General features: G+C 36.7%; 1 protein-coding gene across 2 annotated transcripts in view; it reads left to right on the plus strand.

The window, feature by feature from the left end:
* CPEB2 (cytoplasmic polyadenylation element binding protein 2) overlaps positions 1-20105 on the plus strand; it is a 46492-nt gene that overhangs the window by 17988 nt on the left and 8399 nt on the right. The window contains exons 4-7 of one of the 2 annotated variants that reach the window (XM_054172144.1): positions 5448-5498; positions 10624-10647; positions 13845-14015; positions 14860-14949. In XM_054172144.1, coding sequence (XP_054028119.1) covers positions 5448-5498; positions 10624-10647; positions 13845-14015; positions 14860-14949 — 336 coding nt within the window. The remainder of the gene's footprint in view (positions 1-5447; positions 5499-10623; positions 10648-13844; positions 14016-14859; positions 14950-20105) is intronic. The other variant, XM_054172145.1, reaches the window with a different exon arrangement.

Here is a 20105-nt window from a genome sequence, read left to right on the forward strand (position 1 = left end):
GACACTTGGGGGAAAAACTCAGCGAAGTTCTGATAATCATTCTGTTCTTTCCAGGGACAGGAGTGTAAGGTTTCACTCTGTGGTTAAGGGATTTATTTTTAATTTAATTTTTCTTTTTTAGCAGTTTCACCATCAAACTCCTTGGAGTGAAAATTCATCTAAGTTTTCTGTTTGAACCAAGACAGATGGAGGCCATACATACTCATGTATGCAAAGGAAATCCATTTTTTTTTGTTCGAGTGCCAGAGAACAATGCACACGCCAGCTGAATTTAAAGAGAGTAATTGTGTGCTGTTATTTCAATTGATTGATTTAGGATTTTATTCCCCCCCCCCTTTGCAAGTTGTTATTTTAGCTGAAACAGCTACATTATTAACAGTAAGGCGGTGGAAATGTTCCTTACTGACTTAAAAGTGGGTAGGCGAGCTCACATCCTAGAATGACCTTTTAGTTCCTTTTTACTCCTCTTCTGTTTAGTCACCATTAGTTGGCATTTCTGTAATTTCCTAGCAACTTTATCTTTTTTTCCCCCCCTACAAGTCATGAAACAGAGTTTGTTTTTAGTCTCTATGGCTTTTCTTTTCACCACAGAAAATCTGACATTTACTTAAGAACCCATCATGCTTGCAGAATACACAGGATTAAGACTATTGTTCAGATTTATTATTAATAAATAACATAGTGGTAACTAAGGAATATTTTTTAACTAGGGAATACTTCTATAACAATTTTTAAAGTAAGTCTAAGCACACTAAACCAATCTGTCTTTTATATCTGACCACAGCAGTAAAGTGAAAGTCCCTGGAATTTTAAGCACATGTTTTGGATTTATCTGCTTACAATATCTGGAGTATGACTAAGCATCTTGTCTCAGATGCTGCACAATGCAGAACAGACACTGTGTGTATTAGGTCACAGCTTTAAGTTTGGCATTTCAAGAGTCATTTTAGAAGGAAGTCAAATTTCACCACTTTTGCTTTCATGCACTTGAAAAAACTTTATTTCAGATATGATTCACTGAAAGCTAAGTTTATGCCTGCCAAGAATTGTTTATAGATGCATACTTTCAGCTTCACTTAGACAAAGTGCAGTCATTACTACAGCCATTATGAAAAGAAATCATATTTAGCTTTCAATAAGACAGTTTTTCAAGCTGGCTTGATAAGGAATAGATGCTTGACTTCAGTAGTCACTGCAGCAGAAATGTTGATCACATTAAAACTGATCTTTCCCATGCAGTTTTCTTGAAATGCTTTTCATAGTAAGACATTAAGTAATATTTAAGATTAGCCCTTTCAATCAATGGAATATAACCTGAACTTAAAAAGAACAAAAAATAACTTACTTTTACATCATGGTTCTTAAATACACTTTTTATTCAGCATCATTCAGCAACCTGCTGATGCTCATTCGGTGAAGTAAAAAGCATTGGTGACTCAGCAACACCACTGAGAGTATTTTTTCTTTGCACATGGTAACTTTTGTGTTCAAAGAAATTTGGTTTATATTTTTGTGTTTTGAAGCTGTAAGATTTAAAGTTATGCAAATATTTCCAGAGTAATACAAATGACACTCAGTAAAGAGTTTGTGTGACTGATGAAAAAAATGTATGGAAGGAAAAACTTCCCGCTTAGTCATATAAAAGGCTTTGAAATTGTACATACAGACTGTTTCCTCTTGCTGTCATAGAAGCTTTTGGTGATAAAAGAATATATTTAAGAGTGACAGACTGATTTGCCTAAATAGATCGACTATCAGAGACAGTACATTTGGCCTCATTATGTCTTACATAATTCTTACACAAGCATTGAAAGTGTAGTATCCAGGCTTTCTGTAACTAGGTGTTGTCCAGACATGGTTTTGTGCTGTGGTCCTAACTACACTGATTTCAAAATCCTGAGCTTTCTGAAGCTGCTGCAATCCTCAGCCATTCGCTGGTCTGTTAAAGTAGTTTGAGAAAAGCTTGACTTGGAAGCTTTTTCTCTTCCAGTCAGGAGATCCCTTGGAAAAAGAAAAAAAAAAGGAAGAAGAAGATGAGAAAGGAATTTGTGATTCTCAGTCTTCATTTAACTTTTTCAGATTTTTATTTTTTTTAAAGGAGGGGGAGTAAACCTGAAATAGCAGAGTTGTGAAACCGTGAGTCAGCAGTGTTCAAAGCAGTCATTATTCGTAAATCCATTCCGAATGTTTTAATATGTGGGGATGCCTCCAACAGTTTACTTAAATAGAAATAGAAAGTATGCATTTCCAAAAGTAGACATGAATTTGCCTTGAGATGAGAAGTGAGTAAGCACAACTACATCTGTATGCTCAGAAGAAGCTATCCAAAAACCCTGAAATTTCCATTGCCTCTCCAAGTAACATGAGATTACAGAAATGTAACAAAAGCTACGTTTGTTACTTCTTCCTCATGGTTTGGTTTAGCAAGACTTCTAACCCAATTTGGTGGGTAAATTGGCTCTCCAGAATTTATTTGCAAGCTTCTAATTTTTTTCTGTCCTTCTCTTAATCACATTTAGATATGGAAGAGGGGGCTAAATTTAACAGAACTCTAGCTGCATGAGAAATGTGAGACATGCCATCTTCTTCTTAGCAATACTATTTTGAATTCAGCCATAACATGAGAATTTCTAATTAGTGGTAATATGATGAAGTTGCAAGTTTGGGTTTACTCAGAGAAAATTCCTGTAACACGATGCTTCATGTTACAGTCCCATTAATGTTTGGCATTGTGTTTATGCCAGATAGCAACACACTACCAACTCGGGCTGCTGTTAAGCTAAGTTCTGTAGACTGTGAAGTGGTGACTTCTCATTTCTCAGGGATGCTGTATGTCTATTATTTAAATATTGGTTACTGTCCAAGTAATTTGGAGTTAATTTTAAACTAGTAAAGTATCTCTATATATTATTAAAACTTCTTCCTTTTTTTCTTTAAGCAGGCAAAGGCCACTGGAATTGCTAGAATGTCTAAATAACTATTGAATGGTTTATACAATTCTAGATTACTGACATGGAAGTAGGGTTGGATTAGATAGCATTTGTGGTAAGGACAGTTCTTAAAATGGTACTTGTCTTTTTTGAAAGGCATTGAACAACCTGCAGTGAAAACAGCTGCCTGAAAGAAATAGGTGATAGATACAAAGTAAATTGTTACAAGATGGTGCTCCCAACTTCTGTGTTTTAAGTGAGGCATAATAAATGTTTATGTCCATTTAACTAGAATAATCTGTAAGAAATACAGTAATAGGAAGTATGACTTAGTTGAAATAACCATATAAATAAGACTTAAAAGAAGTATCAGAAGCTGTACATTTACTGAATGCTGTGTTATGCTCTCCTTTCTAACCCTCAAGTCAGTCATTATCTGAGCAAGCAAATTCATCTCTGTAACACAGCAAGGTTGGGTTTCTTTGTGTTTGTGAGGTCCATAGTTTAAACCTGCAGTAGTAGGCCTAGCTCTCTAGGGCACTCTCTCCCCACCACTTAATGAGTATTTTATATATATATATATATATATATATATATATATATATATATATATATATATATATATATATAAAAGAAGGGTTTATGATTTCAACTTTTTTTAGTTTGGTACCTGTGTTTCAGATTTTTGAAACTATTGGCGGGGGGGGAAGCAAAAGACTGCAAAACCAGAGCTGTAAATCTAGAGTTTACTATCTTGCAAGACAGTTTTTCTCAGCAGATGTTGACCCTGGTGGGCTTTTTCTTTCCTCCTACACTTTGAATGTGACCTCTTTCTCTGTAGTGGCATTAATCTGTCCTTTTCCAGGAGGCTGCCCTTGCCTTTCACCACTTTGTCCACACTTTCCAATTCCAGAAGAGGAAATAGTTTCTACTTAATCTGCAGGTGTTCTGATACCATCCATTCTTATAATAATGATATTTGTGGGATGATAAATAGTACGTGGCTGTACAAAAATCTCTGTGCCACAATGCCTGTAAATCATAAGGCTGAATAAAATACCCTAAATGACCTTAATCTCGCTGTTTTGAGTGTAAGAGTTCATAATGTATATCTTTTTCTACATTTTTGGGTTGAAAATTACCATGTTGGTTTCTTAAAGGTGAAGAGCAAAACTTAAACCCTATTACTTGGAGATTTTCAGAAAGAAAAAGAAAGAGGTGGTGGTATTTAACTCAAAATGTTCCCTTGGGACACAACTACTATTGTGAGAAATTTCCAGTCTTGCTGCTATTGCATGGGTTTACCAAGAGCAGAAAGGAAAAAATATCTGCAATGTGTGACAGGAATGGTTAAGCAACCTTACTATGTGGATTGCTGATTTAGTTTTCTTTCCCCCCTCCCCTCTTTTACTTCCCTTCTGTTTCTTTTTAGAAAGAGTAAGCCTTATTAGGGTACAACAGTGTCTTATTAATACTTATATCTTGCAAGCCATCTGCATGTCTATTGCCCGTTAAACCTGAGTGGATTCTCCTTTATTCCCTCAGAAACAATCTTGTTTCTCTTCAAAAGATTAAAATGTTTATGTTACAGTATTTTTTAAATACATGCTTACAGATTATAAGCAAGCAAGTATGTTTGAATAGCAAGATGGATGGAAATGTATTTTTTTGCACATTAAAGCACACTTCTTCCAAACACAGCAGCTATTGTACATGTCTCTCTAGGTCAGTGTGCACTACTGGTATGTTTGCAGCTTCCTGTAAACAGAAAATGCCTCCTTTAATAAAAAGCAATTTGTAGTGAATAGACACTTCAGTTGTGTATTTTAAACCATTCATTTAACTATTAAAGTCTGACTTTCAGCAGTGTAGTAAAATAGAGCACTTGAAAAATTTTCATGTCAGGATACAAGGTGTTTCAAGTAATTTTTTGTCTATATAAAACACTGAATTTTGTTAATTCTGTAGATAAACCAGTCCTCTAGTTTTGCCAGACTTACTAAGGACTATTGCATATAGTGATTGTATGTAATACAGCAAGATAGAGTCATAAACTGCTTGATAAAATTTTAATGCCTTAATGCCTAATAACGTGATGTTTTTGAAATGGATTCAGTAGAGAAGCAGTAAACTGTAGAAGTGCCACTCTGTTAAGCAATGTGCATAGTACAGTTATTCACAGTCACTGTGGAGGAGAAGACTAAAGTAGTCAGCACTATTTCTGGGTGTCATGAAACAAAAAGTGGCTTTATCCTATTGGAGCTGATCCCAAAGCACATTGCAGATCTTATGACCAGAGAATTAAGGTTAAGAAGTCTGTTCTTGTCAGCTTTAACTTGGGTCAAGGGTATTGTTGGTTAATGTGCTTGGAGTTAAATATTAGCTCTTTATTTCCCTTAGGAAAACTGGAAATATAGTTTAAATTCTAAGCAGGGAATTTTCAAAACTTTTTCTAGCATAATAGCTAAACCCTCTGCATCTCTTTTGTTCTTTGGGGTTTTTTTGTTTTCTCTTAAGGTCGCTTGAGTTATCCACATCCAGGGACTGACAATCTTCTGATGTTAAATGGTAAGTGCTAATCTTCTAACAGTTTCTAATTATCTCTAGCTTAGCTTAAATCTGACATGTTGGTATAAAATTATACTATTATATTCTGTTATTGAATTACTTGCCTCCAGTCTTCAACACTGATGGGACTGTTGCCATTTTTCAGAGTTGAATGGCAAGAGCTAATCTTGCAACAGCCTTTCATTATATCTAGCTTATGTGAAATCTGAAATGCTCATAACAATGCCCTGTTCTTTTTTGTTGTTGTTGTTCTCAAGCAAACCAGTAGTATGTACTCCTAAGAACATGACATCTGTTATATGGAAACAGGAATTTAGAAAAGTAAGACAGCCAGAAAAAAAAAAATAAAGACAGAGGCATGGTTTTCTATCTTGTATAAATGAAAGGTGAACTATAGACTTTATTTTACACTTATGTGAAATACCATTTCTTTTTTTTGGTGGCGTTTTTGGAACTGGCTTTGGCAAATATGTTTTCAACTGCAAAATATGCTGAAGTTAGAGTTCATGTTCACGTTCCTCTCCCAGTAGGTCAAACTTCATGAACATCTGCTACTCAGTGAAGGCATGAACTTTAGCCTTTGTTCAAGGCTAAAGAAGGAAGCAGAGCTTGGTAATCCATCTAAGTCAATAATAAATCAGGGGGTTTGCACACAAATGTTTTCTACACTGAGAAAAATTACAACTTCTCTAGATTAGAAGCTGTTCTACATGAAGCAAGAACACTTTTGTCATTGACTTGATAGTTCTAAACATTACCAGTAAAGACCTAACTACAGAAAAACACAAGCAGAATAGTTACTTCAGGTTTGTGGTTCTGGGGAGCTCTGTTTTTTTTATTGCCTTACTATGCACAGTCATTTACACTTGTGCAACTGGATATAAAATACAAAGTATCTAACTTAACTTGTGTAGCACTGAGTTTAAATTTTTAAGGAAATAGCTGGTTCCAGTTAAGGAAAGTATTGCACAACGGACATGTGAAGGATTGGCTCATTTGATATTGATTGAATTGTTCTTTAAGATAATGGAGTGTTTTGAGAAGTGAAAATAGCTACTCACCTGTTGACATGAAATTAGTCATTAGTCCTAACAGGCCGTAATCTTGGTTCCCGTACCTTGAATATTGATGTGCTTGATGTCACAACATTTAAGACAGTTAACTTCCTGTATTTAACTGCAACTGTAAGACCTATTCTGCAAGCTGCTTTGTTCAGGTAGTATATGTGCAGTGGTCATGATCTGCTGATTCATGATGAAGTGTTAGATGGAAAGGTTTTAAAAACTAATCCATTTTATGAGCAATTGTGATGTATTTCAATGCAATCAGTGTAAGAAATTATTACAATGTTGTTTTCTTTATTACTTAGAGTGGGGAGTTTCTCTTATTGTAGTTTTGTGTGCTAAAAGAGCGTGTGGGAAGCATTGTTACTCTGCGGAATATCTAGGGGGGGAAAATTTTTGCTGTTATCATGGACATTGTAAAGATGCTTCTCAGTGGTACCAGTCTATCCCAACCACCTTACCACAGAGCTAGAATATGCACTGAAAAATGTATCTGTTACTGAAGCTGGTGGGGTTTGTACTGTAGTTGGAAGCTAGCACTTAATGTAACTCCTGTCCTCTTTAAAAGCTGTAATATTCTTTCCAACCTTCACTAGGAGAGATAAAAATAACAGTTTGAGTATCTAAAAGACAGGTGCTGCAACACCTGATTTTTAGGTATGCCCTTTAGCATTTAATTCAGAGCCTTAAATTTTCTGCTGTGTACCTGGATTGTCTGATGCCATCAGGGCAGTCCAGTGCAATCATATATATGGTTCACAGGCATCTCAGGCTGGAGTGTCTGAACTGCAGCTCCTTACAGACAAAGAACCAGGAGCACTGAGAGCAGGTTCTGGGAAGCTCCAGCTGCTCAGACTCTGCATGACCTTTCTTAGCAGGAACTGAGGGGTTTCCTCCAAAGTTGCAGTAATCAAAACTGAACAGGTTGAATGCTGGCTAATGAAGTTGTAGACTTGAGTTTCCTTCTCCGCTTAAGTGGATTCAATATTTCCTGTATCTCTGTGGTTGGTTGGAGGGAAGAATAGGAAAGAGGAGAGTTAGTAATCCACAGACATATGTTTGTGTCTTAATTATCAGTTGTAGTCACTACAAGGAGGAGCAGGAATACTAGACCTTTGTTAAAGTAAAGCACTGACATTTGTAAGGATCCTGGACCCACCTGTGTGTGCATTAATAATTAACACTAGATCTTGATCCTCACTGGATTTCACTTGGCTTGATTTTAGTGGACTGGTATGTCTAGATCCTAATAACATTCTGGCATGAGCCAGGCTGGAACTCCTCAACCCTTTTAAAACTGAGCACTTCTAGATCAAACTTAACTGTAGCTATTTTTAATTCTTAAATGATAGATGTTTTCCAGCTCATTTAAGGAGTACTTACTGAACTGTAACTAATATTAATATTTACAGTTTTCCTTATTTAAATTGATGAAATTAACCGAAGGAAAGATGATTAATGTGTTTTAATAAATTATATATCTGTTTCAGCTCAAGCTAGGAAAAAAGCAATGCATTTTTAATGACTGTTATCTCTCAAAAGTCAAAAAAGAGATACTTTGGAATGGGTTTACCTGAGTTCGAGTCGATTTAGAACCTTTTTATAGCAAGTAGTGATGCAAGAGTCCCAATTATTGGGGTGCAGGGTGGTTTTTGCCCAATTATAGGGTTCTTCCCTTTCACAGTTTCAGTGCATTGAATTTTTACTTTATTAGTCTAGCAGGGAAGCATTAGACTTTCCATCTCACAAGTGAAAAAGAGGTTATACTTCAAACAGAAATTACGAAACTTCCTTTATAGGAATTGCCAAATGAGTTTCTGTAGTCTGTTATTCATGCCAAACCTGAATGGTTGTAATGATTTCTTTCAGCTTTAAAATCTATAAAGATGAGATTTCTAAAGAAATCTTCATATAATTTAGGCACCCAAATACAGTAGAGTAAAATGGGAATTAAACACCTACCTCTTTTAGCTTAGACTCTTGGGAATTTTTTGCTGTAATTGTTTATGGATTTCTTTAAATGACAAGTGAGTAGTAAAGAAAAAGCCTTCATTACTTCACTGTCATTGTTTGGTCATTGAATCAGAGATGTTACTGACAAATAATGTTTTTGTGTATATCGACTTGTCTTAACTATGAAAATACAAGAAAAAAGCTTGACCTGGTTTGGTCAGAAGAGGGTAAATACTACTGAGACTTGTATCAAAGGATTATCTTTAATATATATGTATATATTGGTCTTTGAAAGAGAACATGGCACTGAAGTCATTGCTATGGATGTGCTGCACTTGAAGTTTTCCTGGTTACTCTAGATTTATTTGGGGAAGAGAACGACAAGGTGGACAGTGTTAGACAAGGGCTTAGTGACGCTACTGCTAATGCTATGTGGGAGTCACTGGCCAAGAGTCAGAGGAGATTTGTACATGTCACAATACTGACAGAGAACTGCATGTCTTGCAAGTGCCTGACTTCACAGGAAAGCAAGTTCAGCAACTACTGAGAGACTAATAGCACAGAGGAATACATACTGTTTTGTGGATTTCATTTTAACAGGCTGAATTTAGGTGTTTCCACTTGGCTAGATATCCAGCTCTCGTTTTGAAAAGTGAGGGTTTCTGCTTTGTCCTACTAGCAGGAAGTTGGATAATCCAAAAAACATTAAGCAAAGGATTGTCCTCATCAGTAGTAATTCTTTCAGATGAAATAAAACAAAATTTGAAGCGAGTTCAATGCAAGTTGGGTAGGAATCTGATGGCTGCCATGTAAAAAAGTGAACAGTTTAAGGGAGGGAAAAAATGAGAGAGTTTTTCAGAATCCCATAAGCAATCCACTTGAATTCCTAGTAGGAAGAGATCAAGACAACAAATTCTAAAAAATTATTCACTAAAACCTTTGAAAAATCCCATGCAAATGGGAGGCACCAGGATATAAAGGTTTAATAATGTGAGAATGGAATGGTGAAAGACGTTTATGCGTCACTGGGTGTGTAAGGTTGTACATATTTCAACGTCCCAGAACCACATTGCTATTTAGGAGAGATGTGTGTGTGGAGTCCTAGTGAAATTAATAATGCTGAGACACAGCAATCTTTATGATTAATAATAATCATAAAGAACTTTATGATTAATAATAATACTTTCCATTTGGATAGCTAACTTCAGTGCTGTAATTATGAAAGTCATCTTCCTCAGATACTAAGTTGATGTAATAGATAGAAAATACTCTGTGTAAATGTAACTAAGAAATTGCACACAGCTTAATAGCTTTTGTATTAGTAATCTGTCTATTTTGAGTTTCCCAGCCTTCAGGCAGAGCAGCAGTCGGTATGGTCTTCTGAACTGTGGCTATAAGCATGATCTCTTTAAGAATCTTGCAAAACTCAGAAGTTAGGAAAATCTTGGATTTACTTGCAGTCTGTCAGAAATCGTTGCTTTGCCTTTGTGCAGTGTTTTTTGATACAATGCTATTTCTTGTGACTTGTGCCCTGATTTTGTTTGCTGCCACAAGGAGTCTTTTGTTTCAAACAAAACCTTGCGGTTAATTTTCTGCTAGGTCTTTTCATGGAAAAAGAAGGTCACAGCTTATAGCATTTGTATTGTCACTGCAAAGGACTGTACAAACTGTTCCACGGACCAGGATGTTTCTGGGATTAATTTTATGCTTGCTGCATGCTTTTTAAAGTAATATTTTCCTTTTGACAGTTTGAGTTCCCTGTGTCTTAGATAGACACTTGTGTAAGATACGAACCACATTTGTGAGGGTGAATGCAAAAGTTACCATAGTTTATGTATCCATAATCAATGTGAAGTTAAACCAAGTCAAAAAGAAGGGTTGAAGTATTTTGAAGTATGTTCTTTGCAGCTGAATTTAGCAGTAAAGTGGTATGGTGTTTAAGCAAGACTTCAGTTTCATGCATTCTCTTGCACAGTTATCAGTAACGAGTGCGATGCAGATTTTTACTTACCTCTTACCCACATAGTTCTTTGTATCTTAAATATTTTCATATGTGGGCACAACATAGTTGCTTGACATTTTACAATTTGTCCTTTGTTTGCATGCAGCGAGGAGTTATGGTCGAAGACGAGGTAATTCACTTCTGTTTGTTACAGTACTATTAATGCTGATTGAGCTGTTACTGATCATTACGATTAATTAATCCAGACTGTTGATTATAAATGCTTATCTGCATGTTATCTTAGTTTGGGGAAGATGGAGGGAAGGAGGGGTGCAGTCTGGATTGTTGTGATCATTGATCTCTTTTTAGGGTTTTAATTATAAATCCTTCAATCAGTTAAAGCACTGTAGTTCTAATCATAATTTAGTTAATGCTAATGGCTACTGCTTGCAGTTGTTGCCCCCTTTAAAAGTATAGAGTTTGCTAGTTGTTCTAACTCATCTTTCCTTGCTTCTATAGCAGAGGTAGTGTACAGCGTGAAAACTAAAAGCCTTTCATATACTTAGCAAAAAATCTAGTAGAAAACTCTTAGAAACAGCAAAGAGATTTTCCTAGTACAAGTCAATATATGCTCACTGATCTTGGAAAAGCTAAACTGATTCAACTGTGAGGATGTGACCTGCTGTTGTTACAGAGACTGTGTGAAGCGTGCAGCAAAAACATCAAGATCTTCTATAGCTTCCAGTATTCACAACATACACATAAGATCCTGTGTCTCTCTTGATCTCTGTGTTCATGCATGACTGACTGCTTGGTAGCCCTAATATAGAGAAGAATGCTGATCCGTGTCGTGGTCTGTCTTTGCAACAGTACAGTCGTGTTGTGATGATTCCTGGCAGATTGTACTTAGTTCTTTTCAATGTCATAAAACAAAAAGAAGCAAGTGTTCAAAATTACTTATCCTTCATTCACAGTCATCCTGAGAAACGGAAAAGCCTAGCAAATTGGCTTTTTGCTCTTTTCATCTGAGAGACATTTAAAAGCAAAGAGAAGGGAGAGGAAATTATTAGGCATCATACAGAACATGTAACTCTAATTGTGTAAACCCAATTCCTCTGTGTCATCACAGCTCTCTGAGGAGCTACCATGCTTTTAGCAAACCTTTACCCATATTAAAGTAAAACTGATCTCTCCAGTATCACTTTGGAACATGATCTGGTAGTTTCATTTGTACTGGGAAGATAGCCTTAGATTCTTGTTGTTCTTAGATTTTAACATGGGTTTGTTGGTAGAAAAAAATATTCTGAGGCTAAGTATTTTACTATTTTTTCTGCCCTGTATTATTGTGTATATTGTAAATTGACATTGTCTCAGAAGTACTTTCAGAGAAATACAGAAGCAAAATTTTCTTTGTGTGTCTTTTGAAGTCTCAGCGTAGAGACTTGCAGAGGTAAAGAGCAATTCTCTGTGCTTTTTAGAGAGATAACCCAGCTGAATTACAGTCATTTTGGATTTAAGATGTTATGAATAACTCATATATTAGTGAAAATTCTTAAAATCCCCAGTTCTGCAGTCTCCTGCAAGTTCCTCCAATTTGGGTCCTATTTTTTCCTTTAGCCACTTTTACCTTTCACTGTCACTACGGTAACATCTCCATCATCCACATCAGTAATTCAGAAATCAGTTGTTACATCCCCCTTTCTCAATCCTGTAACCAAATCTTACCAGTAAGAATCTGCCTGGCTGCTTCTTCCAACTGCATTAACCTTAAGTTTCTTCCCTTACTTCCTCACTTGTCTTCCTCGCTGAGCACCAGCTACATGCTTCCACTTTTAAAGGCACCCTGCTGATCTCTGACGTAGCTATTAAATGCATCCTGATGATAGCAGTCAAGGGTGCCATCACTTGCTCCCTACTAGTCATATTCCCAAACACAAATATCTCCATTCTTAATGGAAAAAAGGAGCCTGCTGCAGCTTTCTGCATTTGCTGTACTCCTCTCCATCAGGTGCCTATTTAAGACATAAATGTGAAATGCCACCCCAGAGGTGGTATTCCAGTGGTTCTTATTTAAGTACAGTCTTGTGGTCCTGCTTTTTATTTGTGATCCTTATGAACCAAAATAATTCTATGATTCTAGGTGTTCCTGATAGTATTTCCCTGAGAAGGGACAAAAATTGTAGACACATAAGGAACAGTGGACTCTGCTGTTAGGGACCTACTGCTCCTGCCTATGGATTTGCAGTGGGTGAAGCAGGAAGAAGTTGGCTCTTTAAGATGTAAATTGAGCTTGCTTTCCATAAGTGTGCTAGGTTAGGGGTTTTCATTTTGTTTGCTTGTTTTTGGAAAGCAGTTGAATGAATTAATAATTGTTTTTAAAAATGAGTGAAACAGGAAAAAATGGACTTCAGAAGAAATGGTGATGTGGGGTATTTGTTTCAGGCTTTTTGCTCTTAAAAGACAGTCTTCTGAATTTGAAACTGTCATCAATTTTTATGTTGCTAATATACAGCAGTAGAAGTTTAAATGAGCTAAGATCCTTATCCTGGCCTTCTGAATCTTTTTGGTTTGGAGTTCTCTAAAATTTGTAAATAGGAAATAGAGGGGAAATAAGTGGAACAGAATCAGCATGTTTTCACTCTCTCCTGCCATTTATACATCTCTTCTGACTGGTTTGTTTGCATTTGCCAAGCCATCCTGTGAACTTCTTAGTTTCTATGCTTGCCTTCCAGGGTATCTATAACCTTTTTGCAGATTGCTACATGTTAGGAACCACCAAAAGGCTTCCCTCCAAAACTGTGGTAAATTTGAGAGCGAGAAGAATAAATCAGCTCTGTGACTCACTTTGAAAAGTGTTACAGTTTGCACATTTATTAAAATTCTCTTTTGCTTTCTTAGAAACAAAATCTGTTCTTACATTGCCACCATACTTGTGTGAAACTTCTGCATACCTGTTTTTTCGGTTTCACTCTGTTCAATTAAAGACATGCAGAAGTCATTCAGGCGATGAAAGTTGCCAATTGAACTTGGAGATAAACCTAAGACTAACTAATGAAACTCACTTAAGCAGCCCTTAATGTGAGCTCATAAGTAAGACCCTTCATAAACAAATTGCTGTTGTGCTGGATGCAGCGGAGTAATTACAATATCATGTATTATGAAGTATTATTCTTACAGCAGTGTTGGCTTGCAATCTTGAGGTTCCTTTTTGAAGCTGAATACATTTTTCATTTTCTTAATTTTCCATTAACCTAATGCCTATTTTTCTAATACCTTGGTATTTTTGTTCTTACTTTCCAGACTGCTATTTCCTCATTCCCTGAAATTACGGAATGGTGTGCCTCTGCAAAATTGTTTTAATGTATGTTGTTATCTTTTCTTTTGAAGGCCGTTCTTCCCTCTTCCCAATAGATGATGGTTTGCTGGATGATGGTCATAGTGATCAAGTTGGAGTCTTGAATTCACCTACCTGCTACTCAGCTCACCAGAACGGAGAACGAATTGAGCGCTTTTCTCGAAAGGTGTTTGTTGGAGGTCTTCCACCAGACATAGATGAAGGTGAGGTGCCTGGAGAGAGAAAGAGAAAGGTATTAAAAATCCTAAATGAAGTAGTAGAAATAATCCACCCATCAAAAGAATGTTGTGGTGTAAAAGGCTACAACTGTATATCTTTGTCATGAGAGCTGAGGGATATGTTGAGCTTAATATCATTTGATGCCATCTATCTCCTTTGGTTTTGCGATGGTTCAGTTGTTTCTGAGTCGGCACTTGCAGGCTGTAGGCTTGCTTGTGATGCCTGGAATCTGTGTTCCTGCTTAGCCTGTGTATCCTCCTCAAATACATCTGAGCCCTTCATGGTGTCCTCTGGCTGTGCCTGCTTTATTCTCTGTTTGTAGAAAACTTCCATTTTAAAATTGAATTTCAAATTCTGTCTCTACTATTACCTGAAGATCTCAGAAGTGATTTAGAAAGGTTAATATTATTCCTGTTTGTAAACAAAGAAGCTAAGGCAGAAGAAGGTCAAGCAGCAGAGCACCTTGTGGTGCTCTGAACTGTACTTGACTAAACAGTAAATTGTTTTATTTGTGTTTAAACCAAATTCTGAATGTAAGGAAGTACCACACCAGTTTCCACCACTGCCCTTAGTCACCCATGTGCTTCTGAAGTGCTCTTGTTAGTAAGCAATAAAAAACTAAGCTTAAAATCACCAGAAATACAGTCTGTAAATACTAACACTTTGGAAGATGTGTCAGTTTAAGTTTCTTTATTAAAGTTAGAAATTCTTTTCCTTTATTTCCATGAAATGATAACCTTTCCTACAAACAAAGATCTTTTCTTGACAGCACTTTTCCAACTGAGTTATATCATCTCTTTTAATTGCAACTATTATACCTGGTTTTAGATGAAATTACTGCTAGCTTCAGACGATTTGGACCTTTGGTAGTAGACTGGCCTCACAAAGCAGAAAGCAAGTCCTATTTTCCACCAAAAGGTAAGAGAGTTGGAAGATTTTGAACTGAATGCAAATCTCCCATCTTTGTCTAAAGGTTGTAATCTACAGTGTCTGTGAACAGTTTCATTCTATGATTTTAATGCGTGTTCAAACACGGTTCCTTGTATACCATGTCTAAAATCTGAGAGTGGTGTTTCAGTGTTGTGCTCCATTCTATGCTGGACTCACTCCTTCTGAAGCTCTTTCATATTCTGATTTCCCATGGTTTGGATCAGCATTGTATAATGTCAGTAATCCTAACTTCTGTATTTGCATTTCTACACAGTTTCAAAAACTGACTAAATGTTAGATAAAATTTTCACGAGAGGTTTCAGGCAGGATCCAGAAGATGCATTTGGGTATCTGATCAAGATAACCAATATTATGTTTATTTCAGTTTTTAGAATGTGAACTTCAATTGAAGCACTGATGATCTTTTCATAAAAGATAGAATACTGTTTTTTAACTAGTTCTAGTGTTGCTGTCACTTAGAAAGTGTTGGAAAAGCCATTCTGTACACTAATTATGTAGCATAGCTCTGTTCTTGTACAATCACATATTGATACTTATGAAATAAAAGCAAAAATCAGATGGAGAATCAAGACAGAGGGTATTCATTCAGCAGAGAATGCAGGAAGTGATAAAAGTAGGTATAGTGCCTGTATATACTTGATTTTTCATTTATTTACCTGACCATTTATGCTAAGGAAAGGCAGAAATATTATCCCAGATGGGTCCTTTAATGAGTGAGAAATGGAATTGAAAATATTTGAATAGTATTTATAAACACTACAATGGAAATTCTAAGACTTTGGCTTTTTTGATTTTCAGCCAGATACACAAAGATACTGTCAAGTTAAATTTGATTATCCTATGGAGTGTAGCTCTCTTTGTAAATTACCAAGAGAAATTCTTGAGGAACAATTTGAGGAAGATGCATCTCATAGAGTCTGTGATGAATAGATAGAAGAGGGAAGATGTAATTAACCCAAAGGGAATGGATTCTGACATTCATTTCCAAGGAGACCTCTCTCAGTATCTGAACATCTTTAAGTATATATTTCCAGACTTCCTCATTTACTAAATCTTTTCAGTGTTGGTGGAATATTTATAATTACCACAGTAATAAATAAGTAAACAAATAACCTCTATTGCAAGCAGGCCTTCTTAAAAGCAGAGAATACAAACAGAAGAATTTCAGGCTGTTCATCAAATAAATTCAGGGCACTCTTGTGAACTCAGTGTTGATTTCTCATGATTAGCAGATCCTTACTTGAAATTTAATACCACTTACTGTTCTTCAGTTTTAAAACTTTATTCTAGTTTTCAGTTTACTACATTATTCACATTGTCTTGTAATGTATCCTAACACAGTAAAAATGCAGTGTAGGTTACTCTTTGTAGATGTTCTGGAAATAGAGCTTGCTATCAACTGCTGAGCATTACCGTGTTTGTATCTGTTCTTTTCAGTGCAATAGATATGGCCAATGATTATTTTGTGGAAGAATTTAGAAGAAATTTGCCTGTCTTAAGTTTTTCTCATGTGTACAGTCAGGATTTGTGTTTAAGAAAACATCTGAAACTGCTGAAGTTAGGCTAAACACTAAGAAAACTTTGAGATGGATCAGCAATTAACAAATGGGCAATGTGTACTATGTTAGGCCAAGGAGTTCTCTTTTTTTGTTCTTTTAATCTCCAGTTTCTGCTTTGTCACTCTGCATGGAGTCAGTGTGTGCATTTTGGTTTGTTCAGTCGCATTAGAGATTGGACATAGTGCTTCTTTCCAAAGGCATCTGGGAATTACCCAGTTCTGGCCTGCTTCATGCAATAGGTTTCTGTGTGGTGAAGAGATACAGATTGCTTTTCTTGGGTTTTCTTTTTTTAAGTCATGTTCCATTTTCCAGGCTTTGCTTCCTTACAGGCTCTCTGCTTACAGAAAGCCCTGAGGGAAGGCCAAGTTCATAATAAGTACTTCCTTGCTTGAAGAAATACAAAAAGTGTCCTGATCCATCAAGGCTGGCTGCCTCCTGAGAAACACCAACTGCTTGTGCTTAGCTAATTACAGTTCGCATTGCTTCACCACAAAATTAGGCCCAAAGAAAACAGTAATATCAGAAACGTCACACAAATCTCATAAGGAAACCCTGTCTTGAAGCAAGGAAAAAAGTATTCTATTGAGATGGAAGTCTGTAAGTGATCTGCCAGCTGTAACAGAGAATTCCTTCCTTTCTGACTTGCCACTGTTTATTGTAACTCCTGTTATGATGTAGTTGGCAAATACACTTATTTGTGAAACAGTACACATGTCCAAAGCAACTTGCTGAGGTGGGAACTTAGGATAATGAAACTCCTCAAGAAATGGTGCTGTGTGTGCTCTGAATTATTTCTAGTTGGTTTCAAAGAGAGGATGGTCTGATTTAAACAGGAGGGTATCCCCAGCCGTTTCTAATTGTCTGAATATTTCTCTTGCCTTCTATCCCATCAGTTATGCAGTAGCTTCATTTACTTAAAGTTTTTTACTGCTGATTTAGAACTGACTGAAACCATTAGGCTGGTCTGTTTCTAGTTTAAGAAGCAAAAAAAACCCAGGCCCATCCAAGTTCTGTTTAACTTGCTGCCAGCTTAGTCAACCATACTGGGTAGGGTTGAGCTCTGGATTTGAGCAAGTAACTGTAGGTGTCTTCATGTGTGATTAGTGTTTAAGCTCCCTTTAATCAATGGGAATCTGGCCAGTACAGTCAGTGGAGTATAGAGGCCTATTCAGGTCACCGTAACATAAGTTAAGCTTGATTCATTTACCCAAACCAAGGATATCTGAAAGATCTATGTGGGTCTCACAGATGTGGCATGGCTCCTGTTGAAGTCCCACACCATTTTGGAGCACCAGCTGAAGCTGAATCAAAGTCTTACAGAGGATAAATTGTGTTAGACACCTCCATGTCCCACTTAGTCAGCTGAGTGACATTCACCACTGACTGGTGGTGACATAAACTGGATCTCTGTACTGCAGCAGGAGCTTAAACCCAATCACTACAGAAATATGGAATTCCTGTTTGGATCTTGAAGCAGTTCCTCCTCCCTCCTACTGAAAAGTGCCTCGGCTAATAGCTGTATTACAGCTGTATCAGCCTGTATTTTTTTCCACTTCAAGTGTATTTTGCAGTTAATTCTCTGTCAAAGATGACTAAATGGAACAAGTGAACAATTTCTACTTTAAATATTAAATTTAACTGATATGAAGATGGGATCTCTTCAAAGAGAAATAGATTAAATGTTGTATGTCCTTCCCAAAGGTGAATTATTCCCATCATCAAATGCTGCTCCTTTGTCTGATTCCTCCTGATCTACGTTAAGGCACAGCATTCTTTGGACAAGATCTGCTCTATACTGAGGCCGTTTAGGGTCTGGGAAGAGTCTGTTGGGAAAGTAGAGGGACTGACCCCAAAATAAAATAGAGCTATACTGACTGGCATGGACTGATTTTCCTTACTACTCTGAGCCACTAGCAGTAACAGTTAACTGGAGTTGGATAGAGCTTAATGTGCTCTCTGATTTCTACAGACTATGCACAGCAGAAGTCCTTTCTCCTTCTGGTAAACTTCCATCCTACTGTGAAATAAAGAAATTACACCTTGCTCAGAAAATCGTGTTAGCTACCAGTGTGAATCTAGCCTAGAATTAGCTTAGCTTTTAATTTGTTCTTTATGTACAAAAACTCAGAAGGTTTCATTTGATAATACAGCCAGGACTCTTCAAACTTAATCTGAAGAGCTTTCTCTTTCCAGTGTTGACCTAATACATTAAAAATTAAAAGCAATTAATTTCTTGGTCTGGAGCAAAACTACAGCCAGACCAATTTGATAGTACAGACTATACCCTAACTTCCTCTGTCTATTCAGAGGAGAAGTACAGCTGAGTTTATGACACAAAGCTGTCTGATGATTAAAATTAAGTGGGATGAACCTAGACATGAGTACTTGTTTTGCAGGCAATGCTGAGAAAGCAATATTAACATAAAGTGTTGGTATTGCTTTCCTTTTATTTCAAGGAAATCCTTATTGTTGCCTCAACAAGTTCTTGTATTTGAATTTTTTCTCTTTTTAATAGCTGAAGATTTACAGGTGGTAGACCGTGGGGAGACAATGACCATCTTTATGTATCAGGAGCTGTATGGCAATATCATTGATTTGCTTTAGAATAAGCACTGATGGAAAATCAGCATCTGGCAAAGTATTTTACTTACTTCTGGTTGTGAGTCTCAGTGTGTGTCTGATCCCTTAGTATCATGTGCATTCAGCTCTCCTTTTGATTAATCCAGTTTTTACCCTCCCATCATTCTTGTACTGAGCTCTCCATTCAAACAGGAATGTGTGTGCTTGGTATCCATGCAAGTAAGGACAGTTGGTGTGGTCTCTCCCATGCCAGTCTACATGTGCCCTTATTCAGTGAGTTTTGCATGGCTAATGCACAGATTTTAATTCTAAGACAATACTGGAAGAAATCCCATTAAAACAGATTTTAATTACTAATTAATCTTATGCTAAACAAGTTGTCGCTAAAAAATACTGTTCAGCAATGAATAATGGACTTCACAAGGAAATTCTTCAGCCCAAGCCCAAAGATTCCCTGTGGCACATTTGTCTGGAAACTAAGATGTAGAGAAAAGTATGGAACAGGTAAAACCTTGTGTTCCCTGTGTGTCCCCTTCCTGTGAGGGGTAGGAAATGCTATTAGAAAGACCAGCATAGGTTTTACAGCTTTTTCTTTAAATCCTTCTTCTGTTCCCATAGATCTAAAAACAGTTGTGCCTTTGTTTCTCTAATCTTAGGTTCTTCTAACATACTGACTCTTTAATGCTCTTCAAAATGCACGCTACCATCTTTGCCTTGATGACCTGCACTGTCTGTCTGCAGTCAGAAATTGCCAGTGGTTAAACTAGCTTCTCTCAGACACACAGGGTCATTTCCAAAGGGCTTAGTAAAGCAGCCACACTCCCTCTTGCCAAGCCCACTCTAGAGCAGCTGCTTACAGTATTTATTTTTCCATCCAAGTCATAAAATGTAACTTTGTGTGAAAATTCCATACTTAGAAGTAATCTCAGGAAAGAAACTATGATTTATGGTCCTTTTAAAGTTCACTTTAGACTACGACCCTAA

Source organism: Dryobates pubescens, chromosome 23, assembly GCF_014839835.1.
Source record: "Dryobates pubescens isolate bDryPub1 chromosome 23, bDryPub1.pri, whole genome shotgun sequence".
In the NCBI taxonomy this organism is placed as follows: domain Eukaryota; kingdom Metazoa; phylum Chordata; class Aves; order Piciformes; family Picidae; genus Dryobates; species Dryobates pubescens.